Source organism: Pipistrellus kuhlii, unplaced genomic scaffold, assembly GCF_014108245.1.
Source record: "Pipistrellus kuhlii isolate mPipKuh1 unplaced genomic scaffold, mPipKuh1.p scaffold_m20_p_13, whole genome shotgun sequence".
NCBI lineage: Eukaryota > Metazoa > Chordata > Mammalia > Chiroptera > Vespertilionidae > Pipistrellus > Pipistrellus kuhlii.
In genome coordinates, this window is record NW_023425438.1 from 37,396,179 (window position 1) to 37,424,040 (window position 27,862).

General features: G+C 46.5%; 1 protein-coding gene and 1 long non-coding RNA gene across 9 annotated transcripts in view; both read right to left on the minus strand.

The window, feature by feature from the left end:
• Positions 1-864: 864 nt before the first annotated feature.
• The window catches only part of EXOC6B (exocyst complex component 6B), a 462,052-nt gene continuing 435,054 nt past the window's right edge, over positions 865-27,862 (minus strand). For 5 of the 8 annotated variants that reach the window (XM_036435703.2, XM_036435697.2, XM_045580890.1 and 2 more), the window contains 3 exons: positions 7,983-8,095; positions 6,900-6,911; positions 865-4,015 (listed from right to left, as the gene is read on the minus strand). In XM_036435703.2, the coding sequence (XP_036291596.1) occupies positions 3,889-4,015; positions 6,900-6,911; positions 7,983-8,095 (252 nt within the window). In that variant the 3' untranslated portion in view covers positions 865-3,888. The remainder of the gene's footprint in view (positions 4,016-6,899; positions 6,912-7,982; positions 8,096-27,862) is intronic. The other 3 variants (XM_036435699.2, XM_045580892.1, XM_045580891.1) reach the window with 2 other exon arrangements.
• Positions 15,485-27,425, minus strand: LOC118717524. Its single transcript, XR_004987518.2, has 3 exons — positions 26,464-27,425; positions 16,816-16,818; positions 15,485-15,497 (listed from the first exon to the last, which is right to left on the minus strand). It is a non-coding gene; the product is annotated as an uncharacterized LOC118717524 (long non-coding RNA).

Sequence of the window (27,862 nt, forward strand, 5' to 3'; positions counted from 1 at the left end):
ATGCTCAGCCATAGGGTAAGTTACGGAATTGGAGGGGAGCGAGGGAAAGGCCTTAAATACAGGGGCTAGTATGTCTAGGTGCTTTGGCCATCCAAGCTCATTCACATTCACAACAGCCCCGACATTAGGGACGACCATTCTGCTCTCACCGACAAGGATCAGTGGGTTGGGGAGGTGCTGAAGGCCGTCCAGCCCTGAGTGGTGCAGCGGGACTGAAGCTCGTCTCAGGCATCAAAGCCCGGTTGTAATATCCAGACTCTTCCCTCCTATTCCCACGGCTTCACGCCCACCGAGGGCACAGGCAGGCTGGGCGCTGCTGTGCCCCTTCCATCCGCACTCACCGCGGCATCAGGTGTGCCCACCAGGTTCCTCACCGGCCTCTGAGCACAGACCTGGCTCACGCAGACTTTTCACTCTAATGTGTCTGCACCTAAAATGCTCCCTTGGCTTAGCTAATGTTTGAATTCCATTCCTTCGAGGCCCAGCTAACTAGCATCTGCTTCCTCTGAGCAGTCTTCCCTGGCCTGCTCCTCTCCCCTCCTGAACTCTAGAACAGACTCCCTCCATCCCCCTTCTCCCCCACCCCCTCCCCACCAGGCTTTGTTCACCATCACTGCTTTGATCGGGAACCTTCCCACGACGGGGCCTGGTATCCAAAACACTTCGGACCACACTGCCCCGCCAGGTGCTCCCCATTTATCAGGCCTTTCAAAGGCTGTTCCTCCTGATGCCACCGCCAGTGTGAACGTGCAGACAGGAAACCCTGACCAGCAGCACGGTGTGTCCCAGGGCTCTTTGGTCTGCCTCCAACCTAGGGCGCCTGTGCAAAGACGGCGGGGGGAACAAACACCAGGAGACAGCATGTGGCTTCTGAAACTGGCACAAGGCTTTCCCCTTTAATAGCGGGTAAAAGAGGAGAATGTACAGGAGGAATGACATGCTCTTTTACACACAGGAGGTTCTCCAGTGACCGGGAGGCCCATCTGCATCAGTAGCTTTCCTAGTGAGTTTTTAAAAAGTTCCCTTTAGAGTTAAAAAATGGACTCTCCTAAATTTCCACAGTAAATGTGCAACTATGTGTGCAAAATAAAAAGGCCATTTCCAACATATGAGTGAAAAGGAATTGTGAATTTAGGCAAAAAAAAAAAAAAGGAAAGAAAAAAGGAAAAGAGGCAACTAAGCGGCCAGGAGCAGAGCCTGGGAGGAGGGGGCTGCGGGGGTCTGCATCGGGCCCAGGCCTGTGCTCAGGGGCCGTAGAGGAAGGTCACGGCCGATGCCAATCTCGGGGACAGAGGGCCCTGGGTCTGGACTTGCTGAGCAAGCACGAGCCAGGTGTGCAGGGCAGGGAGGCAGGCTGAGGCCAGGAGCCTCTCCGGAAGCTTGCATTCCCTTTGCCAACAGGATTCTGCCGGTTCCAGCTTCCAGGTCCTGCTTTCCCCACAATCCACTCAGAGACTTTCCTCCGAACGTGAAAACTGCGCAAGGTCCCCGTTCCTACTGAAACCGCGCAGGGTCCCGAACCAGATGGTCCTTCCAGAAACATGAACCTGGTTCCTGCAAGAGCTTGGCCAAGGGTTTGTGCCAACTGGGTGGGTAGGCTCCAGCTACCCATGTTCTCGCCTCTTGTTGAGGCTCCAGGCGCTTGTGCACCTCTGGGCACCTGAGGCCAGAGCTCAGGAGTCTGAGGGCTTGGGCACCGGTCCTCCTCCCACGGGCTGGCCCAGTGAGAGGCCTCCAGACAGAAGTAGAAAATCCTGCTTCACCAACGCAGACAACGTGGGCATCGCTGGCCCCTGATTTCACCTTCCTGTGCCCAGGTGCAGTGTATCTACAGACCGCCCAGACTGAGCGGACCGGGAGAGAGGAGAGCTCCAGCAGGGACACCTTGAGCTTGAACAAGCTTTTCCTTGGAGGAACGACTGTGAGCAAAGGATAGGACAACCCTCTCTCCGCCCAGCTTTCCTCTCCAGCACAGTCCTTCCAGGGGGCAGGCCTGACACCAGACCAGCAATGCTGACAAAAAGTCAAACATTGGTGCGCTTAAGGTCCGCCCCATTCTCACCTCAGTCTCAGTGCTCCAAGCTCAGGGATCGTGCTGAAAGCCGAGGATAGGGAAGGAGGGCGTTTGGGCCCCTTTTAACCAACAGGACTGAGATGAGTGTCACCATTTCTGGCCTTTTCAATAAAATCCATGGCCTGGGAGATGGCAGCTTGGGTGTCATTCTGTCGGGCCCCTGCCTTTCCTTGGCCTTTGAAGTTCTTGAAGTTCTAGGGGCAGTGCTCCTCCTCATCCCTCATCCAGAGACCCTGGCCCACCCACCCAGCCCAGGAGGAGCCTCCGGAGGCACCTGCAGAGCCAGCACAGAGCAGCCCGTCCCTCCGGTGGAGGAGGCTGCATGTCCCTGCACATTCTCTTCCCTGCGTGTTTTTCCAGTTGTGACGAGGGAGGGAGGGGTCGGGGGTGGGGAATGACAAAGGCAGCACTGCCCTCTCAGAAGCAGCTCAGCGGCTGACAGAGGTGAAGGATCCGGTTTGATGGAATAGGGGAGTGTCTCCTCCCTTAACCCGGGCTGGAAATTCCTGTGTGGCTCACTTGTAACTGTTTGTGATGCACAATTATACGCTTGCCAGGAGCCCCAGTGGCAACTTCCTGAGGTGTCTGAAAGTGCAGGTTCCTCTGAGTGACCTCACAGCACAGCCCCTGCATAAGCCTCGGGAGCATCGGGGACAGCGGACAGTCTCAGAGCCGGTGGGGGCGGCTCTCTGAGCTCACTCCCGAGTTTGGGGGGTAGGGCCATAGACAGTGTTTCTCAGACAAGGCCAACAGATGGCTGTGGGGATCTCGGAAGGGGACGGGAGCCTTGGGTGACAGCAAGAGCTTCGTACCCAGGATATGACTGAGGGAGGGATGGCGGGGCCAGAGGCAGCAAACCACTAGCCAGGAGACACTCCTTCATGGTGACAGTGGCTCCATCGCTAGTGGCTGCCCCCACGGGGCAGAGCTGGTGGCGTTTCCTTTAAAGATGGCGGCCAGAAAGCTGATATTAAAGCACAAAGGAACCATCTCAAGTCATCTTCAGGTTTTACCTAAGGGTCAAGTAAGGGCTATTTTCAGACTTCTGGAATCTGACCTCCCCTGATGGCACTGCGGGGAGGCCAGTCTGGGAGTCTGGGAGGGCAACTGGTGCCCTGCGCCCTGAAAGGACATGAGATGAATGGGGAAGGGGCTGGGGCCCCTACAGTGAGCCACGGGGTCCAGGGACAACCCCTGCTCTATCCTGTCACAGGAGAACTAGCAGCAGAAGCATCGGGCCAGGTCCAGGCTAAAGGATCTGTTCTCTGTGGGGGACCGGAGGGAAGCTGTCACCTTGCCACCTGCCATGCTTGTCACCGGCAAGTGAGAGTCAGCGGACGGAGGAGAGGCGCCCCAGGACCCCGTGGCCTTCTTCACACTAAACAGCAACAGGCCCTTGCCTTGCATCAGCCCCACCTGGAGTGAACGGGGTACCCGGGTGAACAGGATGTACTGAATCATCCTTCCGCCTGCTCACCGCACCTCCACTGCCAGGTACCCACTGTGTCTGTGGAGTGAAAGGCCCAGACCTAAGCGCCAGAGCCACGGCGAAAGGTGTTCATTGTCCGGGACTGAAGGCACCACATCTCAGTGATGACACAGAGCGTGCAGCACAGACTCCCCAAGTCCCAGCCCCACAACCTCTCACAGGATGGCTCCCTCTTGTGCCTCCATTACTATAGGGAAAGGTTATGCGAATACTGTACATAGGTTATTAATTAAAAAAATACATTTCTCTCTCTGAAGAAGAATGCACAAGTGCAGGGCCAGCCAGGCCCCGGCCCGGACTGCGGGGCCACAGCGCGAGGCCGCCTTCATGAGTGGTGGCTGCTGATGAGCCCGCGGAGCTGCTTGGCCACGGTGTCAATCAACTTCTGCTTGTCTCGCTCGTTTTTACGAAACTGTGCAAACATGTTGTTCTTGCGGCTCGTGTCCTTCATCCTGAACAGAGAAGGAGAGAAAGAGAGCAAGTGTTGGAGGGGACCATAGTGGAAGGGGAGCTGGCAAGGTAGGATGGGGCAGCGATCCCTAACTGCCACCCAGCCTTTTAGTCCAGAGCATCCCCTTGGCCAGGCTTATCCTGGTCTGTTACTCAGGAAGCTGTTTCTCCAATTCACCCTCCTCCAGAGTCAGTCAGGAGTCACCTGTGGAGGGCTAACCCCCATGGCCCCTCCTCACCCTCCCTGCTCCATCCCCTTCCATCCCCAGGCATACACCTGTTGTGGGGAGGAACCTGGGACACGCCACAGCAATGAGGCCAAGAGCTCTCGCGGAATATCTGGGACCTGCTTATCACCGCTGAAGCCGTCTCACGCCTGCCGGGACCTCAGAGTTGGCATTTGAAAGGCAAAGAAAGCAGAAGCATGCTCTCAGCCAGCAGTTCCAGGAGAAAGGAGGATAACACCCTGTAACTCTAACCCGCACTGCAGCTGGCTGCTCTACTCCAGGCCTAACAAGATTGAGGGCCGGACCTATTATCTCTTTTCCTCTGCCTCAGAGTGAGGACCCAGAGGCGGGAGGTGGCAGAGAGCCTGGTGCTAAGGAAACAGATGAGCCCTGTTCTCGCACTCGATAAACCAGGGCTTTTGGCAAGAGAAGCCCGAGTTCTCAATGGCTGTCTAGGTCCTCAGGCCTCTCTCTGACTATGGAGAGCTTTCTACCAACAATCCAGAGCACACTCCTAGCACATTCCTCAAGCACAGACCATGGACAGCTCTGATCAGCGGAGAGACACCATTGGGAAGCATGGATATAGAAAGTCAAGGGCAGGCTGAGGCAGCCACAGCATCCTCCACGTCTGACTACACTATTGCAACAGAGGCCAGGAATCTGCTGTTCCCTGCAGAGGGCCCATGCATACCCGCTGGCATCTGTTGGTAACTGTTAACTTTGGCCCCGGCCTCTGCACACCAGACTTCTGGCCCTCAGCGAGTTCTAGTCCAGAGACTTGCGAACACTGCCCAGACCACTTTCTCCCTGGGGGAGGGGAGGCTGGGCTTCCCCGTCATCCGCTCCCTGACCTCGCTGCAAGGGGACAGGATGGAGGAGGGGGAGGGGAGGGAAAAAACCCAGCAGGGGGAGTAAGCCCTCCCAGGCACACTCCTGTGGCCAGTGCTGCCCGCTGATCTCTGTGAGGGTGCCCTGTGCTGAGGGGCAGATTAGAGGCCAGGGATGCCACGGGACACATATCTGAGGGTAAGAGGTTCTGATGAGCACCACGGCTCTGGCTGTCAGTGAGACTCCTCCCTCCTATCTAAGCCTGGGGGCCTCCAGGCTGGGACCACACGGCAGCACGCTGAGAACAGTGCACGTACGGCACAGCCACCTGCCTGAGGAGGCCTGTGTGTGGAGGGGGAAGGAGAGGTAACAGGTTCAGAGGATTAGGTTGAAAAGAAAGCACAGAGTCCTCAAGGCCGCGAGGACCACTGTCCTTGGTCCTTCCCACATAACGCCTGTTACTAGTATGTCTGTGGACCTGGCCTGGTTTGAGATTCTTTGTCCCAGAGAAGGAACCCTTTTCATTCGTAAACTATGCTATAAATCTAAACAGGACAACACAAAACAAAGAGAAAGAGGAAAGGAAGAAAACCACTTCCTGGTTTACAGAACATTTCATCTACATCCTATGTCATCATTCGCTTTAGGACTCCTCACACTGCCCAGAGACCAGCAGCTGGAGCTGGCTGTGGGCTCCCACGGGAAGCCCCCTAATGGGGAGGAGAGTAAAGGGGAGTCTCTGAGACTCAGAGGCTAGTTTCCTTGATCATTAGGCCTGGGATGACTGGACAGATAAACTCAGGGGCCCCTAGGGCTGGCGACAGCTGCTGGTTTGTCTGCAGAATGCTCAGATACCAGAGAGAACCCTCTCCCTGCCCTTCCGCAAGACCAGATTCCGATCCACTTTCTACAGCCACCGCTCGGTGACCCAGAAGCATCTTCTCCTTCCTGCATGCCCTCCCAGGTCTCGGGGTCCTGCCAGGCCCCTCCACCCCCATTAAGAAGGGCCAGGACGAGGGCGAGAGTCAAGCTCTGGGAGAGCTGGTGGTGGGGAAGGCAGGAACAGGCCAGGAAAAGGGATGATTCCTATGAGGCTGGGAAATACAGGTTTTAGGGTGGCCTTTGGCTCAACTATGCTTGGAAGGAAGCTTTTAAACCCCGCTGATGGCTTGGGCTAAGCACATGGCTGTGTGACTGGCTGGGCCTTCAGGATGCTTCAGAGAGGCAGGTTATTTCACACCTATGGCTCGTCTACTGGAAGTGGAGGGGCCAGTACTTCTGGAAGGGAGTCCCAGGTCAAGAGTGGACATATAACAAATATGACATCTAAGCACCGACTCGAGAGCCAAAACATCCCCCATCTTAGCTGGGCACTGAGATTTCTGGGACTAGGTCTTGCCTCTAATAATGAGTTTTCTGTGGGAGATGTGGTTCCAGGTCTTAAAGCCATGGGCCTCATCAGCAGGAGGCAGGGAGGCTGCGGAGGAGTTCCCTCCGGCGGGGCTGAATTTCAGGCCCTGCACCAGCAGGAGTATTGCGCGTATCAGGAAGCTGAGTGGGAAGAGCCCTTTACCTGGCACTAATGGGGAAAATTCCTGCCTCCACTGCCCTAAAGGAACTGGTAAGCCAAGGGTCACTCTAAGGACCAAGGGTAGAGGAGGCAGCCAGCCAGTTTAGTAGAGGCACCAGGCTGGTTTAGTAGATTAGTATGTCAGGGTGGGGACAACTCACAGGGCAGGGATTTTAATGTAATCATTAGTGTCAATGAGGAAACCAGAAGGACTTGCCTCAAAGTGATGCAAAAGGCCCAAGTGAATAATATACTTACTCTCTAGATATCCTAGGGAGGAAGGTCATTGAAGGAGAGAACCATGGGAAAAAGGTTAAAATGGAGTATCAGTCTCTGTCTTGGTCTGGACAAAGCTGCACTCTGGGCTTCTAGTTCCTTGGCTCCAAACACATACCTCTGCATCCTGCTCTTGCCCATCCCCCAGCTCCTCCCCTTCGACATTCCAATCACACTGCATAGTGGGAAGGAGACACCTAGTCTCTCTGGCTTAAGGCACCATTCTGACCTCCTAGACTCTGGCCCTTGCCTTCCTAGGATTTGAGACTTGCTTGACTGGCCATATTATAGACCTGCCATATTGCCTAAGTGCAGGATACTCTTCTAAGAGGCTTCTAAAAAGCTGGGTTCACTAGCTTGAAGACAAGAGAAAGCTTCCCTTCTACATGGGTCTTCCTTTCTGGCCTGCCAGTTCTCAACGAGGTTAACAAATGTCAGAGCCAGGCTGCAATGCATAGGGGATCCCAGCACGTGGGTGATATGATGGTTAGCCATGCAATGTTCTAGAACTGGCTAACTCAATCTCAGGGGTAGCAACCTTTGTCAACTAGTGACTACGTCAGGCAAGAATTAGATACCTTTTCCCACGTAGCTTCCTTGGGACAGTCAGCACAATAAAGCTCAATTTGTTAGGGAGCAGTGGGGAGTGAGTCGGTTCTCGTGAAGGTTTCAGTAGGCCCACGAGTTTCTTGGCTGGAGTTGGAGAGACCAGTGTTCTGTGGGGCTGTTCTATCCAGCATCACACTCTGTTTACCAGGCTGGCATGAGTCCCAAGCTAAGGCGTCTTCCTTTCCTCTCTTGTCATCTCTAGTTAAAGATATGTCACCTCATGAAACTCCAAGTAGTCAGAGTCCAACTGACTGTACTTGGCCTCGTTTGTGGGTTTCATGAATTAAGAGGCTACAAAAAGACTGGCCTGTCAAATCTAATGATGGAGACTACTGACAGCACCTATGGCACCTTCAGGGACATGGCCTCTCTGCTGTCTTGTTCTGGATCTGACCACCCCCACCCCAATGCCTCTCTCCCCACTGCCCCACACAGACCACTGGCCTAGGTACTCACTTCTCGAGCAAGGTCAGAGCTGTCACTGGGTTTACACGGAGGTACTTGCAGTTGGGCTGACCGTAGTCGGCAAGGTAGGTTGACCAATCCCACTGGATGAAGAGATCCAAAAGCTGTAAAACACCCAAATCCCCACCCCGAGGATTAATCAGACAGACGAGACAAACCCCTCAGAAATCCTCAGCATCCTTCACTACCAGCTACCAGTATATTCGAAAAACCAAAAGGTAGTAAGAGAAAGAATGGCTACAAACTACAATGAAACAGAACTTTAACTAGTAATCATTAGAAGTCAGCCCTCTGCTGTGAGCCCTGTAGGGGTGCAGGCAGCCAGCGCTCAGAGGCAGGCCTGTACAGAAACAACTGCACTGAATCAAAACTCAGGACTATAACAATTAGCACTAACTCATTCACTTAACAAATACTTATCAAAGGTCTTCCACATGCCAAGCACGATTCTAGAAGCTCAGAATTCAGCAATGAATAAACAAAGGTGGATGGAGCCCAGTGTCACATATGCTGTCACATATGCAGTTGCATGAGCTTTAGGTTGAAAGGTCTAGATTCAAATACCAGAGTCACAACTTTCTGCCTTGACTTTACCCATTACACAGTGGCTAGAGACACATACATATGTTTACTTTTGGTTACTTATTATTGTAGAAAATCCCTCAACTTGGGTCTGCCCAATATTTTCTCATGGTTAGACTGAGGCATCAGTTCTGAACCGGGGGAGATCTTGCCTCACAGGGGACATCTGGCAAGTTTAAACAAGGTTGGGATGGTGACACTCCTGGCATCTAGTGGGTAGAAGCCAGGGATGGTGGTAAACACCCTCTGATGCTAAGGTCAGCCCTACACTGAGCAATTACCCAACACAAAATGTCAACATTGAGGTTATGCATTTTTTTTGTAAAATTACTACAGAAGTGATATTGGGCCCTTCTTACTGCATCATTTCAGGTGGACGTGCTGTCCCTGTATCTCATTATTAGTGATATTGACATTGACCACTTGGGTAAGGTGGTGGCTGATGAGTCTCTTCACTGCAACGTTACTATTTGTACCTTTGTAATTAATACTTTTCTTGTGAAAGATATATTTTGAGACTATGCATATATCCAGTTTCTCCTCAAACTTTGGTGGATCCTGCATGCAACAATATTTACTGCAGTGTTTGACGGCTTCTCTCGTTTCTCTGTAGTTATTAATTGGAGTTCTTTGGTAGAAAAAAGTGCTGCCCGTTCCCCTCCATTTATTTATATCAGTGTGATCTCATGGATATTTATTTTATTTCATGGGTTATAACCTCATGCACTAATTGTTTACTTTGTTGTTCAATTTGTTCCAGCCTTGGCCATTAGGGACTCCTTCAGATTGCTTGCCTATGTATTTTCGACCTGTCCCTATTCATTTTTGACACTTGCTTACATTCTGGTACTATAAGATGTTCCAAGCTCATCTTGTACCTTCCCAGACCCAGCTCTGGAATCTGTCACTTCTCTAAAGAGCTCAGGCTCCTTTAATTGGAGAATGGATTTTAGCATCTATTTGTTTATTTCCATATCTATTTGCATGAGTAAATAGAAATTATGAGTTCATACTTGATGTCTCTGCTTTCAGTCTAACACCCTGGGGTTCACTCTAGCCTTCCATCTTCCTTAATTTATCACTTCTTTCTGTGACAGTGAGAAACCTGACCCTCATGGCCTATAATATATTGTACTTACAGTTCACCCGTGTACAACATAGGTTTGAAATGGATGGGTCCACTTACACATAGGTTTTTCAATAAAAACCTGTACTGTTTTCAATCTGCAGCTAGGAGTCTACATATGTGGAGGGCTGACTGTGTTCCCTGACCTATGGCATGTTGAGCATCCATGATTTTTGGTACCTACCTGGGACCTTGGAACTAATCTAGCATGGATATTGAGGAACAACTAAGTTTTGGGGGAATCATATGTGGATTTTCAACTGTATGGGTGGCTGGCATCACTAATCTCCACGTTGTTCGAGGGTCAACTGTATTTGCTTAATTCTACAATAAAATAGTTTCAGAATTGTTAATCTCTGCCCCTGTGAGAAACAAACTGACTAACTGGAATACTAGGACTTGAATGTTCTTTATGTCTTTAAGCTTTCCAGTAAAAAGAACTGATTTTTAAACTACTTGGGCTAGTTCTTTCTCCCTCACCATTTTTTCATTACTTCTGTTCCATTTTGGATTCCTCCCACATGCTAACTGATTTTAATTTATTTATTTATTTTTGGGAATAAGTCAGAGCTGTATAAAAAATATACTCAGAAGTGCCATTCCCTCCTCATCCCAGCTAACCTGTTCTATCCTCCCCACTCCTTTCTACCCCTTTCCTCTCCACCTCTGCAGGAAACCAGTCTAGTTTCTGGTTTACCCTCTTTTGTTTCCTTTGTACCAGTGGAAAAATCTGTGTGCATTTCCCGCCTCTCCTTTCTCTCCTGAAGTGGGGCACACTCTACATACTCTCTTGCACTTTGCTTTTTTCACTCCCTGGTATATCTTAGAACTCACTCCCTAGATGCTAATTGCGCATTAGTGATCCTATTTTTTATTTATTTGTACAAGTGCTCTTTTTATAAACCAGACAAGTCATTTTCAAGGCACAGACAAGACATTATGTTTTGGGGCATTTGATCATTAAGCTGGCGGAACAGTAGAGTATTAGCTATTTAGAGAGTAGGACACGAGAATAAATGTGTCACTTTATTCAGTGATTCCACCAGTCACTAATGATGCGTTGTCCTCAAACACAGAAGCATCTGTTTGCAGTATTTATCAGAACAGGAGAACTAACCGAATGCAGTAGTTAATGTGATACCTTATAAGCTATATAGGTTAATAAAAATTGTAAATGATATGATTATTGGCTATTATACAAAAACGTGTTGCAGTGGGAAAGGATAGGACAAGGTAAGACATTTTGAATCAGGTTATACTAAGCAAACTTTCTATGATAGAATCTTTTTCTTTTTTTGCCTCCTCTATAACTTTTTAAAAAATATATTTTATTGATTTTTTTACAGAGAGGAAGGGAGAGAGATAGAGAGCTAGAAACGTCGACGAGAGAGAAACATCGATCAGCTGCCTCTTGCACACCCCCTACTGGGGATGTGCCCTCAACGAATGTACATGCCCCTGACCGGAATCAAACCTGGGACCTTTCAGTCCGAAGGCCGACGCTCTACCACTGAGCCAAACCAGTTTCGGCTCCTCTATAACTTTCATCTATAAGATTTTAACTAGGGCTTTGGCAGTTCTAAAGCTGTTTCTACTTCTTCTATATTTCATTGTTACTGAAGAACATTCCCTTGGTTTAATAGTACTCAATTATAATTTTGGTTTCATGAAGGTGGGGGGTGGGGAGGACAAGATCCAGATAGCATAAGCAACTTGCTGGAACACAAAGCAGACAAGTGGTAGAGCTAGCTCAATGGCTTATACTCCCCAATGCACCATAGCTGTTTATTTTTGAAAAATCATCATTGATTTGGTCTCTAGGTGTTTGCCTGAGGCTAGGTAAATTTCTGAACAGTCTTTCTTTTTTGCTATCACAACTGAGAAAGACTAGAAAAATCCAAATGAGTCCAAGTAAAAACAAGCTCGAGAGGGAGTTAACTGGACAGAGGACAGAGAGCAGCATAATAGCAGAACAAATGCAGGAGAAACCTTTGGAATGAGATATTGCTAAGATAAGGCAGGCCTCCTGATCCTTGCTAGTACATACCAACAGACACACTTCTCCCCAGAAATGTAGCAGGGATTCAAAGGGATGAGTTGTTCGCAGGTAAAGGAGTAGAAGGAACTCTTCAGTAAGAAGTACTGGGTAATAGCCAGTCAAATGAACTTGATGTTGCCCTTGGTTTTCTCAGGCAGAAGGATCACATCTTCCCCCGACCCCCAACAAAACTCAGAAAGTAAAAATGAAGAGCCTGGTGAGGAATGCCCTGCTTGGTCCCACTACCGGACTGGTGTGACCCAACCAATTGGTGAGGAGAACTGTTTATATGTCCTTGCCTTTATCATGAATTCCCATGATACGTGGCTCATCTCCCATGTAGAGGGGGAGCTCGCCAAGGATGGGGATCATGCCTCCTCTTTCTGAAGACTTCTCCTAGGCTACATTTCCAGCAGGCAGTCCCCGAAGACATGTTAAAGGGAATTAAAGTAGATGAACTGACTTTTATATAAATGATTGGCTAATGATGGAACAGACTTGTAATTTGTTTGGTCCAAATGGACCAAACCTAGGGTCTACCTGACCACTACTAGGAGGAAGGTTGTGTGAGAAAGAAGAAGACATCAAACAGGAGAGATAATACCTATGACAGTTTGGAAGCCCAGCCCCAGGTATTTGATTCCAAGGGTCCAGGGCAGATACCCATGACTGGTGATTGGGAACTCAGCAGGAATTTGGCTCCAAGGTGACATCTGGGCTGATTCTTGGTGGGCCACATGGGGCCTATCTCATGTTAAAAAGACCCTCCCCCCCAGAGATTAACCAAAGAGCTTATATGCATACTAGAGGCCCAGTGCATGAAATTTGTGCAGGGCCCTTGGCCCTGGCCCCCACTGCAGCCACGGCCTGTTGCAGCTTTGTCCGGAAGGAAGGATGTCCGGTCTAATTAGAATTTTATGCTTTTATTATTATAGATATGTACAATGCATGGACACAGACAATAGTGTGGTGAAGGCCTGAGAAGGGGGTGGGAGGAGGCAGTCAATTGGGGACATTTATAATACTTTCAACAATAAAGAAATTTTTTTTTAAAAGACACCCCACCCTCCCCGCATCCCTGCAAAGATTCCATGCCCCTGGGATCTTTAGCTGTAGGAACTAAGATGAGACAAAGACACACCGACAACTACCTCTCTTTCCCCCAGAGGTTATTTTCTTTGCATGTTTTTTTGTTTTTTTTGTTTTTTTCCTTGAACAGACACACTGTAGGTGTGTCCTTGAAGTAAACTTGATCTATGAACATATGAATTTGGACTTTATATACATCCCGGGATAATTCCATGATCAACAGGTTAGACTCTCACGCTCCTCTGGTGCACTTCGCGTATCATCTAACTGACAAAGTTCTAAACGTGCTGCCTCTTTAGAACGTGGCTACTATGCAAAGTGCCGGGTAAAGAGGACAGCGATTCACAGAACACTGAGCCAGGAGAGTTTCTTCTGCCCCGCCTTTGACAGGATGAAACAGATCACATCATTATAAAGCAACTTTTCATGAAAACTGAGGCATAGGCACCACAAAAAAAAGAGCCTGAGGCTGGTGGACCCGGGACTGACAGGGTGACCACAGAGAAACCAAATCCACTTTTCTTGCTCAGATGTGGCATCACAATAGCTGTCAAAAGCTGAGGGCAGATAAGAGCATGGTTGTGAAAAGTTCACTAGAAACACAGAATTGGCTGATGACTCATATGGGCTTATTGACCAAGATCTCCTCCAACTCCTTGTCGGGGCCACTCATTCCTGCCTTCCACATCTCCCCAGGAGTGCTCCTGACACAGGCAAATGCAGGAGGAAGTAGAAAGCTGGGATTATTTTCACAAACTTAAACTGAGTGCCAGCGATGCATTGAGCTCTTCCGGGCATGTGAAAGGATGAATGAGACTCTCTGATCTTGGGGCACTCAGGATGGTAAATAACGGTACAGAACGATGTGAGTTCTCTAACAGAGTGCGAAGAAAGTTCAAAGGAAGGACATCCAAACCTGAGCCACGGAGGTGGCGGTTACTCTAGGAATAAGCAAGACAACGAGCAAGTGGTCAATGGCCTCACATACTAAGCTAAGGAGGCTGAATTTCAGCCTGGACATTTCTCTACTCATGTACATCAAGGTTGCTATCTGCTTTCTTTGAGACTATGGGATGAAAAACTACAGCCACCACTTGTCTTTGTAAATAAAGTTTTATTGGAGCACAGCCATGCTAGCTGGTGAACATGATTTAGGACTGCTTATGTGCTCTAACATCTGAGTTTAGTAAAGACAGAGACCATATGGCCTGAAAAACGTGAAGTGTTCACTATCCACTTCTTTACAGAAAAAGTCTGCCTCTCCATCCAGGCCAGGGAGGGCGGTGTGCTTTGAAACTCTCTTAGATGTAAGATGTCTAATATCTACTAAATAAATTAAGAAAGGAAAAAAAATAGCTTAAAGGGAGACCCTTCTAATTAGAAGGAAGTGGCAAAAAAGTCATTATTTTCACATGAGGCATCACATGTGTTTGGGGAATACCTTGCTTGTAAGACCCCCAGGGTAGGACAGAAGGGGAAGGAGTCTGTTAGTCTTTTTCTTGAGGGTGACTCTAAAGAGAGGAGAGGACACTGACAGGCATGAGAGGGTGAGGAAGGAAAGTCCTAGTGGTGTGAGAGCCCCAAATAGCTCTGGAGACCTGGGCTGTCTGGTAAGGAACTGTGTAGCAGGTGACATAAGTCTCCCTTAAAAACCATCCCCTTAGACCCAATTTTTAGACAAATCTACTGTGCTCTCAATTGCTTGGGTGAATTTATTTTATTTTTTGGTGAACTCACAGACACTGGGTTCCACACTAGCCAGCTACAAACTACACCGTGGTAATGGGAGCCAGGAGAGAGGAAGCGCGGAGGTATCTCGGGATTCACAGCTCGCTGACAGGCCTCTGGGTTTTCCACAGGCTCCGGAGCGGGGCTGGGGACAGGTTCCCAGTTCCTTTGGATCTCTATACGTTAAAATGAAAAATAAGTTCTGCAACCGCAAGAGCTCAGTAGGCTGGCTCTTGAGCCTCCCAGATAGGCCCGACCTCTTCTTTTGCTCTCGGCTGCGTGGGGGGCAAGGAAGGGACAGTGGTGGCTGCGCAGTTAGTTAGCGGCTCTCCCTCCCGCCCAGCTGCCCGGTGGGCGGAGGCTTCCCTAAGCTCTTGATGGGAGACCAACGGCACATCAGCAGCTTCCCCTGAACGTCACTCTGAGAAATATTTATTTGCCTCATAAATGTGGGTTTATAGGTTTGCTACCTAAACTCTTCACCTCTGAAACTACCTTGGTAAAGAGAAGGACAGGAGGCGTAAGACTCTCCCATTGTATCAGCTGGTATGGGGAAAGGGGGCTGGCGGGGGGGAGTGACACACAGGAGTGTGAAGATTCCCAAATAAAAAAATGCCAACGCCAAGCAATCCTTTGTGTCAGAGGCTTCTGTGAGGCCATTGCACATGGATGTGCACAATGATGACAGCATCTACCCTGCTGCAGGGGCCAGAGGAAAAGCTATTATCACCCTGGGTGGTAACAGCCCTGCTGTGCATACAGGTTCAAGGGGAAGGTGCAGGGAGGCCTCTGCTAGGGTTGATTGAGCTGCTCCTGGTGGGTAGGGAAGGCAGGTAGGTGTGGCCACAGATGTGGTCGAAGGAGGTCAGAGCGGTGGGGCAGTGTTCATTTTCTTTCAGCATGTTGTGATTTGTTAAAGGTTCCTAGGTAAGTGGGTTAGAAACTATATTGTTGAATTTTTAACTTAACTCCCCCCCCCCCCCTCATTTCTGGCCGAAATGAGTAAGTGGTTTGAAAGCACCCTGCAAAGATACCATGGACTGAACAATGTAAATATAGGCAAAAGCCAAAAAACGATGTTTTGAGTGTTCACACCTTTGAGTATGATGTGCAAGCTCTTTGTTGCCCACGTTATAAAGTAAAACAAGGAGTTAACCAGATATGATAAAGCCATGCTCCAAATTTGAAATTATCACTCTATTTAAAATATGATTTGTATCCACTATTGTGAATAGTAAACTTTACATAGCCCAAGTACATATTGTGCCATGAAATATTAATGATAGTAACATGTGTGTGTACATTCTTATAGGCATACTCACAAGCAGACTTTGAACTGTAACAGCAAGTTCTGTCACTTTAAATGCAGTGAGGAAGAGGGTGTTGGGGGAGTATCCTTTGGAAGTTATTCAGTATCTAATCACAATTTCTTAATAAATTGTCAAACATCGATTAGCTGCCTCCTGCACGCTCCTTATTGGGGATCGAGTCCACAACCAAGGTACATGTCCTTGACTAGAATCGAACCTGGTACATTCAGTGGACCAACTTAAATACCCCCGACATATTATACCACAGCAAGTGGTACAGAGAAAACTTAGATGGCTAGGACAGTAGAAGACACTCAATGAGATAACAGCAAGGAAATCCAAATATTCTTGGAAAAGAACATCCATAGGAATAAAGGAAAAAGTGCAGTAATGCTGACCAGAATTAAGATAAAACACAAAATATTTCTCCTCTGAATAGTAATGTCAGGAGATTACATCCTGACATTACTATGGAGCCTTTGAGAATGGATCAGGAAGTTTCAAAGCTATCTGAGGTTGCCCAGAGAAGGGCAAGCTCTGCTTCCGTACTATTCTCCTTGATTTCTTTGAATCTGAATAGACCATCTCTGAAATTTTCCAAGTAAACTTCATATATTATAATAGTGTTTGAGTTGAGTGGGAAGAATAAGAAATCTTCTTTCTTTATTCTTTATGAGAATAAAGAAATCTTGTGTGAGAGTTTGATACCATTCTTAGAGATCCTAGGATGGAAAGATTTATCTTATTCTGCACAGATAAGCCCAATCTTCTAATTTCTTATATGGCCAGAGCAATAAGGACTTTGGTCTTGGATGGCATGGGAGCCTTTATCCAATGCTAGGTCTTTGTGATTATTATCTCTGGGTTGTAGTAAGGCTAGTGAGGGCTCAAATAACTCATGATAGTTTTCTGGCTCAGTTTCTCAATCAGTTATATGAATTGGTTAAAAACATACTCCAATTTATTGTATAATGGTATGAAGAGACATATAGTAAAGTGAAGGCACTTATAGTTAATACTATTATCAAAGGGTATCATTATTATACAAAAATATTTTTTTAAAAAGCAACTAAACATTACCCTTCATAAACTTTTAAGCAACAGAAATTGTCTGACTTTTGCTCCTTGTAGACCAGAGCCCTTGACTCTCATCCAACTTACAACTCTCTTCTCCCAACCTTGGAGCCATCATGTCCATATTCTGTGTTAGCCATCTGGATATTCTCCAGATTAGATTTGTCCATGTAACTTGTTCCTGGAAGATGAGTTCCTTCAAGAGCCAGGTCATAAGCAGTGTTTTTTTTTGTTTTTGTTTTTTTTAAGAGACCATTCACAGTTGAAATACATGAGCAAACTGTGGGAAAACCAACCTATTCTTTTACCTAAGATCTTTCCCATGTCTGCAAGAAAATCACCCAAAAGTAGATACCATGGCACATTGGCCAATCACCATCATGTTGTTTTAACCAGTCCCCTTGACTGGTGACATTCCTGAATCGAAGATGTCCTCTTTAGCAGATAAATCTTCCCAACACCTTCCCCTGTCCCCTTTTATGGATCTCAAACACTTTACAACACAGGACTGGTGGCAGAGAGTGGAGGTTTAGGAGATCCTTAGAGTTACAAAGAGGAATGGTATTGAGGCAAATGACCTCATTCTGCATAGGAGATATGGTCAGTTCAGGATTTCCATAGTTTCTTACTTATGTGTCCCTGGGCAAGATACTAAGTGGAAATAATAATGCCTATTCTGGTAGTGCCTAGCACAGCATAAATGCTCAGCAAATATTTGTGATGATGATGATTATGAATAAGAAGAAAGTGACAATGAAGTTGACCAACTCATTACCACCTTTGCAACTTCACTCTGATTTGGAATGCTACCCTCATTGTTTTGACCTATCCAGGTCCTTCCCATTCTAAAAAGACCCTTAAGAAATCTTCTTCCATCAGCTCCAGGCACAATACCCCATTTGGTAGTATCACAGTCTATCTCATCCTGATTATTTCTTACGTCTGGCCTCCCCAAGGATATTGTAGGCTACGTAAGGGCCGGACCTTTTTAATCTGCTTTGACCTAGCCTGGGTCCGGGCTCATGTTAGCTAAGAAATATCTGGCATCAAACACAGTCCAGAAGATTTCTATTCCCTGGTCACAGAGTGGTACCAAGCACAGTGCAAAGGGAATCCCTCAGCTGACAGCTGCACCTTCTTGGCTGATCAAATCCTCTGGACTTTATCACCCCATATTACTAAAATGGTCTTATGCTGGCAGAAGGGATGGAAACGAGTAAGGGGTTCTAGACACTGGTTTGAGATTTACCACTTGCCTGGATAATTCACTAAGCAATTATTCCTGCTCTAGATATCAGGGCACTAATTATATTTCCACACTCCCAAGAGGTCCACAGAGGTACAGCAGAGGTGAGTTCCTCAAGCTTGGCCGTGCTGGCCCAGACGCTCTGGACGGCCATGGGATTGGGTTTAGGGCAGATGAGAGTTGGTAAAAAAATTATCATGTCCACTGCTATTCTGTAAGCCACTGATGCTCAGGATATGGACCCCATTCTGCTCATACATGCTGCCTCTATTAGCTCTGGAATTCTCTGGCCTGCAAGCACCTTTGAAAATGGGATGGGAACCACAGTTCAACCCAACAAAGGAAGGAAACTTCTGACAAGGTTCTATCCAAAACCTGTCTTCAGCTTTCTCTTGTATCAGCCACATCCTCCTCCTCCATCTTCCTGTCAGGCCGGAGCATAGACACTCTGGCCCTTCAGCTGATGAGCACCCTCAGGCCTGTGGCGTGGTCTCCTTAGTGATTAGCATGGTGTGGTGGGCAGAAAGGGGCTGCTGACTGATGGTTGTGAGGAAGCATCGCAGAAGGCCAGTGTCCCCGAAGGCCCTGAGTGTGTCACAGCAAACCCCTCTGCCTAAGGTCTTCTCTAGGGCCTCCCCACCGCGCTCCTTGCTAATCTCTGGGGCAGCAGGACCTGCCTCTCCAGGCTAGTCTCTGCTTTCTGTTGGTGTTTCTCCACGCTCTCCAAAAGGCGGAGAATGGGTGGGAAGGCTCAGCCACAGGATATTGGACTGTTTACAGTTGGCCAGGCCAAGATTAGCATGAGCACAACATATGCCAAGTTCATTGGAAGTTACATTTTCCCTTTGTTTACACATTAAAGGGGAGAAGACCAGAAGGAAAAAAAAAAAAAAAAAAAAAAAAAGCAGGTGACCTCCTGGTAACCTCGCCCGTCTGCAAGAGGCTGCTGCCCTCACCTCTGAATGAACTTTCAGATTATCTCAGACAAGATTCACCTTGCGCTGAACTTGTACGCCTGCTCTGAAGCCCCCAGTCACGTAGCTGTGATTAAACATTACAGAGTGGCCATAAATTTACAGAAGTATTATTGTGGCTTGCTTTCCTCTTTCTTCTTTGGGAGAGGAAGAGAGCAATGGGTTTAGGGTGGGGGGAAGTTAAAAAAAGGGAAACGTAGTCAAACAAACAGTTCCTTCTCACAGTTCTGAACAAAAGAGAAAACACTGCAGATAGGTGTCCCAGAAAGAAGGGGAAAAGAAATTTGGCCACGTGAGAAGAATGAAAGTTCTAGAAGACCTCAAAAGCCCCAAATTCAACAAAATAGCCACGGTGCTCTGCTCCCATTTCCAGGCAACCTGAAAGTTCGCAGGTGAAAGCCGGGCCGGCTCTGCCATGCCCCTGACCTGTCTGAAGGGCGGCCCTGCAGCAAGACTTCTGCCCGAGAGAGTGATGCTCATCCTCAGGTTTGCCCTACAGGAAGGGGCAAATGGACAGGGAAGCAGGCCGGGGAGAGAAGGCTGCAAAACACAGTTTGTTTTGTTCTTTGAGCCACTGTGAGCGAGGAGGACGCCCTAACATCTGGGACATTTAAAAGGAGATTGGACAAAGACTAGACCGTATTCTAAAGGAAACACCCTGAAGCTATACCCAGGAGACTGACCAGATGACCTCAGAACATTTATTTCTATGATTCACGGTTTTATACTTAAAGTAGGAAGAGAAATGGATATTCCACTTAAGTAAAGTTTGCTAAATCCTCTAGGATTCCAAAGCCAAGATACGCCTGCAGACGCCTGTGCTGGTCATTAAACAATGAGACCTCTATAACCAGAAAAGGCCACGAAGTGCTCTATGTGATCCAGACGAATTGTAAGAAGTGGTCAGGAAGCCAGACTGAGGTGACAGGCTCTGGCCAGCAAAGCCACCTTTGGAAACGAGTCATTCCGTCTCTGGTTACCCTAAGGCAGTGACAGGGGTGCTAAAGAGGCTCATTGTTTCTACAGCTGGCAAGGCCTCGGCCATAAACGTAGCAAAGCCCAGAGTCCATCACACAAGGGAAGCAGCCCATGGCTTAGCTCAGCGCCTACTCTCGGCAAGCCTCTCATTTCTTGTAGGAACCCGCCAGGAGTCAGAAGCTGCCCTTTGGAAATGCTCAGGCGTTGCCTCTGATGCACTGAGTTGAGCTGGGAAGTGAAATGTCCACGCAGCTAGGACAGTCTTGGGAATGTTCACGTTTGCCATGGGAGTTCTGAAGTCACCCTCTGGTCCCAAGGGGCAACCGGTCTCCAAAGCCCTAGTTTGGACTTGGAGAAGAAAAAGAATGGGTTTTTGTCTCTCAAGATGAGTTCTGTGTTTGGTGGTAAGTCCAGGAGAGTGAACATATGGAGGCTGGGACATGAGAATCATGGGAGAGCCGTGAGAGACGCAGGGGGCTGTACTGAATAGGACAGCCTGAAATCAGGCCAACAATCGCTCAACACACAGGTACCAGCCAAGGGCAATGAGACAGACTCAGTAGGGCAGCCAGGAACCAGGAAGGCATACACAAGAGGAGGAAAGGCAAATATGTACCAAGAGCTAGAAAACACAAGATTAGATTGTTGAGTGGAAACCTGGGGAGAGGGGAAAGCATAATAAAAGTTGCAATTGTTGAGAGCTGAAAGTAGGCCAGGCACTATATGAAATTAAGTGCTCTAGGGCACTGTCTCAATGTTCATCTAAGAGGAAGATACTATTACTATGCCAATGTTAAAGGTAAGAAAATTGAGGCACAGAACAATTAAGCAATTGCTCAAAACCACATTGTAATAAAGAAGTCAGAATCTGAACCCAGGTCCATATGCTTCACTGCATTTTAAAATATGAGAGTACAATCTTGAAACTAAAGAGAAATTTACAAAAGTTCATGCGGGTCAGATTGAATGAAATGTCCTCTTCCTTTTCCTACCATCCTTCAATGCTGCTTAAGAGCTCATCTCCTATAGGAAACCTTGACCACTGCTATCAGCTTCTGAGATTTATCCTTTCTCTGAACTCTGTTTGTACTTATTGTTTATGGGACACAGGAAGCACTGTATCACAACTTTTCTATTCCTCCAACTGTTTGTCCCTCACAACTGAACAACTGATTATGTCAGTAAACTAGATGCGGATATAGAAAGAAACCTAAGTGTTTTGTTTGTTAGCTCCCAAAATAGAAAGTCAATTCTTTGAGGCCTGAGGTCCGCAGTGCCTAGTACAGCAAGGGACACGCAGTGGGACCTAAGTATATTTGTGACCAAATTCCCAGAAACCAAAAAAATACCTCAATGTTCACAATAAGGAAGCATTTTCTAATGAAGAGAGTTGTTCATTAGTGGAATGTTCTAGAGTGGAGGGTATAGGAATATGGATATGAGAGTAGACTGAGCCCTACTTCTTTTGTGTATAATCTCCCCTCCCCAAAATATGTAGCTTTACTGCATTATTTCTTTATAAAACAACATATGCTCTTTGCAAAAATAAAAAAAATTAAAAACCTCTTTAATTCAAAAAAGGATAGCAAGGAACCTGTCACCCAAATCTCATCTCCCAGGGATAATAACTGCTGATGATATGGTATCTTTTTTTGTTTTAAATCTTTTTTTTATTTTATTGATATTTTACAGAGAGGAAGGGAGAGAGATAGAGAGCTAGAAACATCGATGAGAGAGAAACATCGCCCAGCTGCCTCTTGCACACCCCCTACCGGGGATGTGCCCGCAACCAATGTACATGCCCTTGACCAGAATCAAACCTGGGACCTTTCAGTCCACAGACCGACGCTCTACCACTGAACCAAACCGGTTTCGGCTGATATGGTCTCTTGTATGCTCTTAAAAGATGACTCTCAGTAATAAAACACAAAATCTTTTACATTTTTAAAGATTCTATAGTTTCTATTTTTAATGGCTGTATACCATACAAAGTTGAACAAATACCCTACTGGTAGATATTTTGTGTTGTTGTTTTTTCCCTCCAACTGTTTACCACTCAATGTCTTGATGAAATACCTGCATATACATCTTGGTGCATTTCTTCAATGGCTCCCTTAGGAAATGACACATGTTGCACTATAGTACAGTGGTTTAAAGTGTTGACTCTCTCCAGACAGCCCAAGTTGGGTTCCTCGCTCTTCCACTTAACTGCTTTGTGATCTTGGGTAAGTTATTGAACTTCTCTACAATCCAGTTTTATCATCTATATAACAGGGATAAGTAGTACATATATCTTAGGGTTGCTGTGTGGATTGAATAAGTTAATTCATGTGAAGCACTTAGTATCATTCCTTTCACACAGTAAATGTGTGGCAAATGTTAGCCATGATGATGTTGATGTTGATGATAATATGATGATGATGATGAATGATAAACTCCTGGAAGCAGGACTCTTGGCTAAAGCTTTTGGTACCCATTGATGAACTGCCCTCCAGAATGGTGTCTCAATTTACTCTCCCATTGGTAGGAATTAGAGTGTTTTAATGGAAATACCTGAACAGAGCCTACATGAGCATCTTTCAGAAATGCTAGAGGGGCTATCTCGTTAAGCCAGAAACTTTATGATTCCTGTCTACTTCATAGTCCCATGCTTCCTTGCCCTATTCCTAAATCATATACATGGACTGAAAATCAGGAGAACATGTGGAAAATTTTGGAATAAAATGTTCTAATATTCTATCTAACTTGCATTTATATAGTGCTTTGTATTTTGGAAAATGTTTTCAACTTTATGGCACAAACACCATCTAACTTATTGGTTATGAGAACTTATACTTTCCAACTGGGACAATTAAGGAATGATTAGGTTACACAATAACTGAAGAGATGCCAGGTTTCATCTTAACCTGTTTCTAGATCAGATCTTAAGACACAGCCTTACACCCAGGCTGCCTGCACCATTCACCTCACCACTGCCAAATCAAAAGCTCCCTAAGGTTCTCTTATCCTCCACTGTCACTACCAAACATTCAGAAGTTTCCTCTCTTTGGATCTTACTTACAACCACTATCTATCTCCACTCTCTAGCTACTCTTGTATCAAATCAACACACAGGCAGGAAGTAAGGATATAATCTTATTACCTGAAGTAGCTTGAAATAGTTGTCTCACTTCATCAAAGGTAAGCATTTACTAGAATTTGATAGTGAAAGTTCCCTAGCTGTTTCTATCTTACTTCTCCCTGGTCTAAAAAACACTGAAAAATACCCTCCTTCCTTTAATGGTTGTTTTTAGGTTTCTAAAGAAGTAAAGCTCAGCCCGGTGTCTCCAGGACTTCCCTGCATTCTTCATCTTAGCACTGTCCCCTGCTAGTAGGAAGTATGAATATTTCACTCTATTGGAAGCTATACATGTTTCAGCCAAAGACCCAATGCAGATCTATGCTCAGAGCAGAAAAGAACAAGTGAGTTACTTAAAAAATGGGCTCTAGTTACATTTCTGATCATTACAGCATCTGCAGAAGTAAAGGCTTCTGTCACATGGGAGAATGAGTGCTATAATCTGTGTCCTGATGTCACAATCAAGACAAGTAGTGTACTGGTAATAATACAATTATGAGAATTTGAATACACTCTTACTAGTACTTAACAATGATCACAATCAAGGCAGTTCCTTTTTCTTAAAATATATGGTACTTAATTTTGGTCTTCAGTGATGAAATTTTCATATTCTTGCTTTTTACATTCAAATACAATGCACCCAATGCTGCTGCTATGTGCAGATTATGCAGGCACAACTTTTAAAAAATCTACTATACACAGTAAGGCTTTCTTTTGATGGGCATCTGTAGTGGTCACCTTCAGGTGTGTTGTTCTTTAGGGTCCTAAACCTTTGCTTGTCCTCAGCCTCCTCTCTCTGGTTTGTTAGCAGGCAATATTTTTAGGCATCTGATCAATTACCCTGTAGGTGAAATGCTAGGAGGACTACGAAGGAAGGAGAAGATACTGTTCTGCCCCTAAGGAGTCTAGAATTTAGTTGCAGATCCAAACCAACATCTTTAAATCAATAAAAGTACTACTTTTAGGGATGCAATTTTGTTAACTTTGCATTAGTGCTAAATAACATGAGGATATTGGTGTGTGGTAAGGCATGGATCACCACAGAAGGTTTAGAAGGAAGAGCAGTGGAAGTGACAATGTCTTTGTCATACTGGACACCCTTTTCCTAGAACAGTGCCTGACCCATAACAGACATCCCTCCCTCTTCTGAGGGACCAGGTGTTTTCCAAGCCATCTGCCTTCCCACAGGGCTCAGAGTCATTACAGTTTCCATCAGGTTGTGCAGTTTTCTGGCGGTCTCCCCAGAGGGGCTAAGCCTCAGCTAACAAGTCAGTGTGTGCCCCTTCTCTGGGGACAGTGTCCCGGGAGCGTGGTGTGCACATCTAATGAGGCTGGGTTTTCTGGTGGGAGGGAGGAGCAGCGAGGCGGCGATGCAGGTCTGCAGGGGTGAACTTGTTTCCTCAGCAAAGCAAGTGTACCCCCCCCCCCCCCCCAATAGACACCCCACAGCTCTCCCCTTTATCATCAGTCTCTGCTCAGGAGAGGGCATTCCTCCATGAACTCTCAGACACTATGTCTGGCTTACCAGAGAGCCCTTGTTGACAAGGGCATTTCCTCCAAGCACTTTTTCACGGAGTACACATTTGAGGGTGAGGGTTAGGAAAGCCACAGGCTGGGTCACGTGGTATCTAGACGGGAAGACACCACCGCTCTGCCCTCTCCAGGCAGCCACAGCTCCCACTTGTCAGAGCTAAACCCGGAAAGTGGCTGCCTCTGAAACGCATCCTGTCTGCACCAACTGCCTGGGCGCCTGCAACTCCTAAGGCTCATCCCTCAGTGGACCAGCTTCACGCCCACCTTGAGGAGAAATACAGATGTGCCAACAGGTGATACTGTGAAAAGCCATTCTAGTCCTGGACTCAAGGCCTCCATCTATAAAATGAAACTTTGGGGCTAATTGAGTTATTTTTCTTAATTTTAGAAAATTGTTTATTTCACTTACAATTTTCACTTTAAATGCAAAATAGCTGATAAAAAGAAAAAAAATTGAAACATATTATACTGACCCTTTGCCCCATAGAGACACATCAACCTTTGGAATTTCCTTTTAGGTAATTAGATAAAAAATAAAAACAAACTTAAAACTATTATTTCTCTCCAAAAGAAAAAGTTGAGGTACTTATTTAACAGATGTGTGATCTCCATCCAAAAATGGTTTCTCTATTAACAGCCTTGCTCCATGTGGTCCCAATCCGTTCCTTCTAAAGCAGATCTTTGTTAGAGCACATGTTCATAAAACTGACAATGTTCCTTAATAATCATTAAGGTTGCAAAATAATATTGCATGTCAACTGTAATTGAAAAAATAAAATAAAAATTAGCAAGTTAAAAAAAATCATTAAGGTTGCCATAGAAACACAGGGGGCTAGCACCAGACCTCACAGCGGATATACTGCTGGGAGAGCCTTTAGGGGATGCTCAGGAGAACCTGAGAGAGCTGGCCTTCCAGCCTCAACCTTGCTGTCCACACAGGAAAGCTGGGTTCTGTGCTCATGGCCTGAAGGATCAACACTTGCCCCTGCTTCTCCAAATTAAGATAAATTTCTCACCAACTCAACCTGGAGTTGGACGCCAGACTCCTACTCAGCTGAGTCAACCTTAGAGGAGGCAATACAGCTCAGCACCAAGCAGCAGGAAAGCCAGACATTCCTGAACATTCTGTAGGAAACCCACAAACCATCACCACTCCCTGCCTGCTCCATTGGGCCCTGTTCTCCACCAGGTGGACTCCCACCCCAGTCCCAGCAGCAGATTCCACACCTTGTAAAGGTGTTCCCTGACCACCTCCCCCCCCCCCCCCCCCCCCAGCACCTCCTCCCCCCAGGAGAGCAGGGACCTCAAGACAAAGTGAGCCCAGAGCCTGGCGGGAAACCACGGGGACGTGGGCTCCATCAGAGCAAAGGGCTCGCTGAGTCACCAATGGCTTTGTTGACACAGCTAATGCCACCCCTTGACATTTGAAAAACAATAGTTTGTTAATGCTACAAGAATTAATGACCACTTTAGTTTAGACCTTCAACCAACCAGCATGTTTTTAATTTTTCCAACCCAGCAGGATAAGCTGTCATGTTTAATCTAAGTTGTCACCTTCCCAACATTTCACATCTGGCTGTGTGGCAGACTGCTACACGCATTGGGTGAGTAACATCATTGTTGAGGATAAAGGCAGCACATGAGCTGCAGGAACACAAGTAAGAATGGCCACTGACCATGGGCACCAAACACAGATTCCAGGACAGAGAAAGCTTAGGGTGTACACCTGTGCACATCGAGCAAAGCGCACAACCCAGAGAAGACAAATATTTTCCTTCATTTACACTAGCTTATAAAAATGCAAAGGGGAAATAAAAACCTTTTCAATAATAATAATAATAATAATAATAATAATAATAATAATGATAATAATAGGCAGCCCGTTACAATAATAAGGAAAGCAATAGCAAGTTGGAGATCAAAGCTGCCTCATTCTAGGCATTCATGAGCTACCTGGATTTCACATCTTCCACTAGCGCGTTTCCCTCCCGGCTTTGGTAGAATTACATGTGGTTGAAACCTTTATAAAGAGTTAAAGAACCATAGGCAGAATCACCCTTTCTCATGCAGAGTCTCATTTTTTTATATTTGCCTTTGACAGCATTTTTGCTGTTCCCAAAGAAACTTTATAGAAAAAAACCCACACGCCTGAAGCAGGGTCTGAAACTTGACAGACAAAGACAGCAATGGCAACACTGCCTGACCAAGATAGTAACAGCTCGAACCCAGCAAACAGTTAATAAAACATGGTCATTTTCATCCTTTGCCACCTGTCTGGTTGTTTTTCTAAAACGGTAAAGTTTGTGGTCTGGTAAATTTGTGGTCTGTGGTTACACAACTGATTTTAATCACAGCTTCATTCTGGGGCACCCCGTGATACTTGAGGGTTCTTGTCTGGGTAACCACTCTCATCACTAAATTGTCAAAGCCTGGACAGAAAAGTGAGCTGAAGTGGGCTAGTCTCAGAGCCACGGCTAGACATTTAGCCGGAGCTTCAATTCCAGCTGAACTGAATCAAATTCAAAGAACTAAATAAGAGGAAGGCACCAAGGGGGATTTTTAATGAATCTTCCTCCTTCTCATATCAGGGCCTATGACTGTTGGGGTGGGGCTACTTGGTGGTGGGGGGCCCGCTTCTCAGCATCACCCCCAGAAGCTGGACATCATGTCCTTCACAACACCTGGGGGGAGCAGTCATAAGCTGCTTTCCCCTAATTTAGAGAAGCAGACAATTTTTTGTTTTCACTTTTTAAGACAAAAACAAAATTTAGAATGAAACCAGAGTCTCTTCTCTAATCGGGCAGAGTAATTTTTTCTCCTCCTCTTTTTCACTTGACTCAGTTTTGTGCCACACAAAGCGACTGTGCTTCTCCCCAAGTTATTTACATACGGATCCTCCCTCCGCTAATAGGGGATCTTACACCCTATCAAGAAAAAATAGTCAGCACTTCTTTAAAAGCCACATTAAAATACATTCTTGCCGGATTCTTCTGTCTTTTCACATAAATATTTTATTCCCTCATTATACTCAGGCTCAGGTGAGTGATGTGAGTCACACGTTTGATCTCACCAATG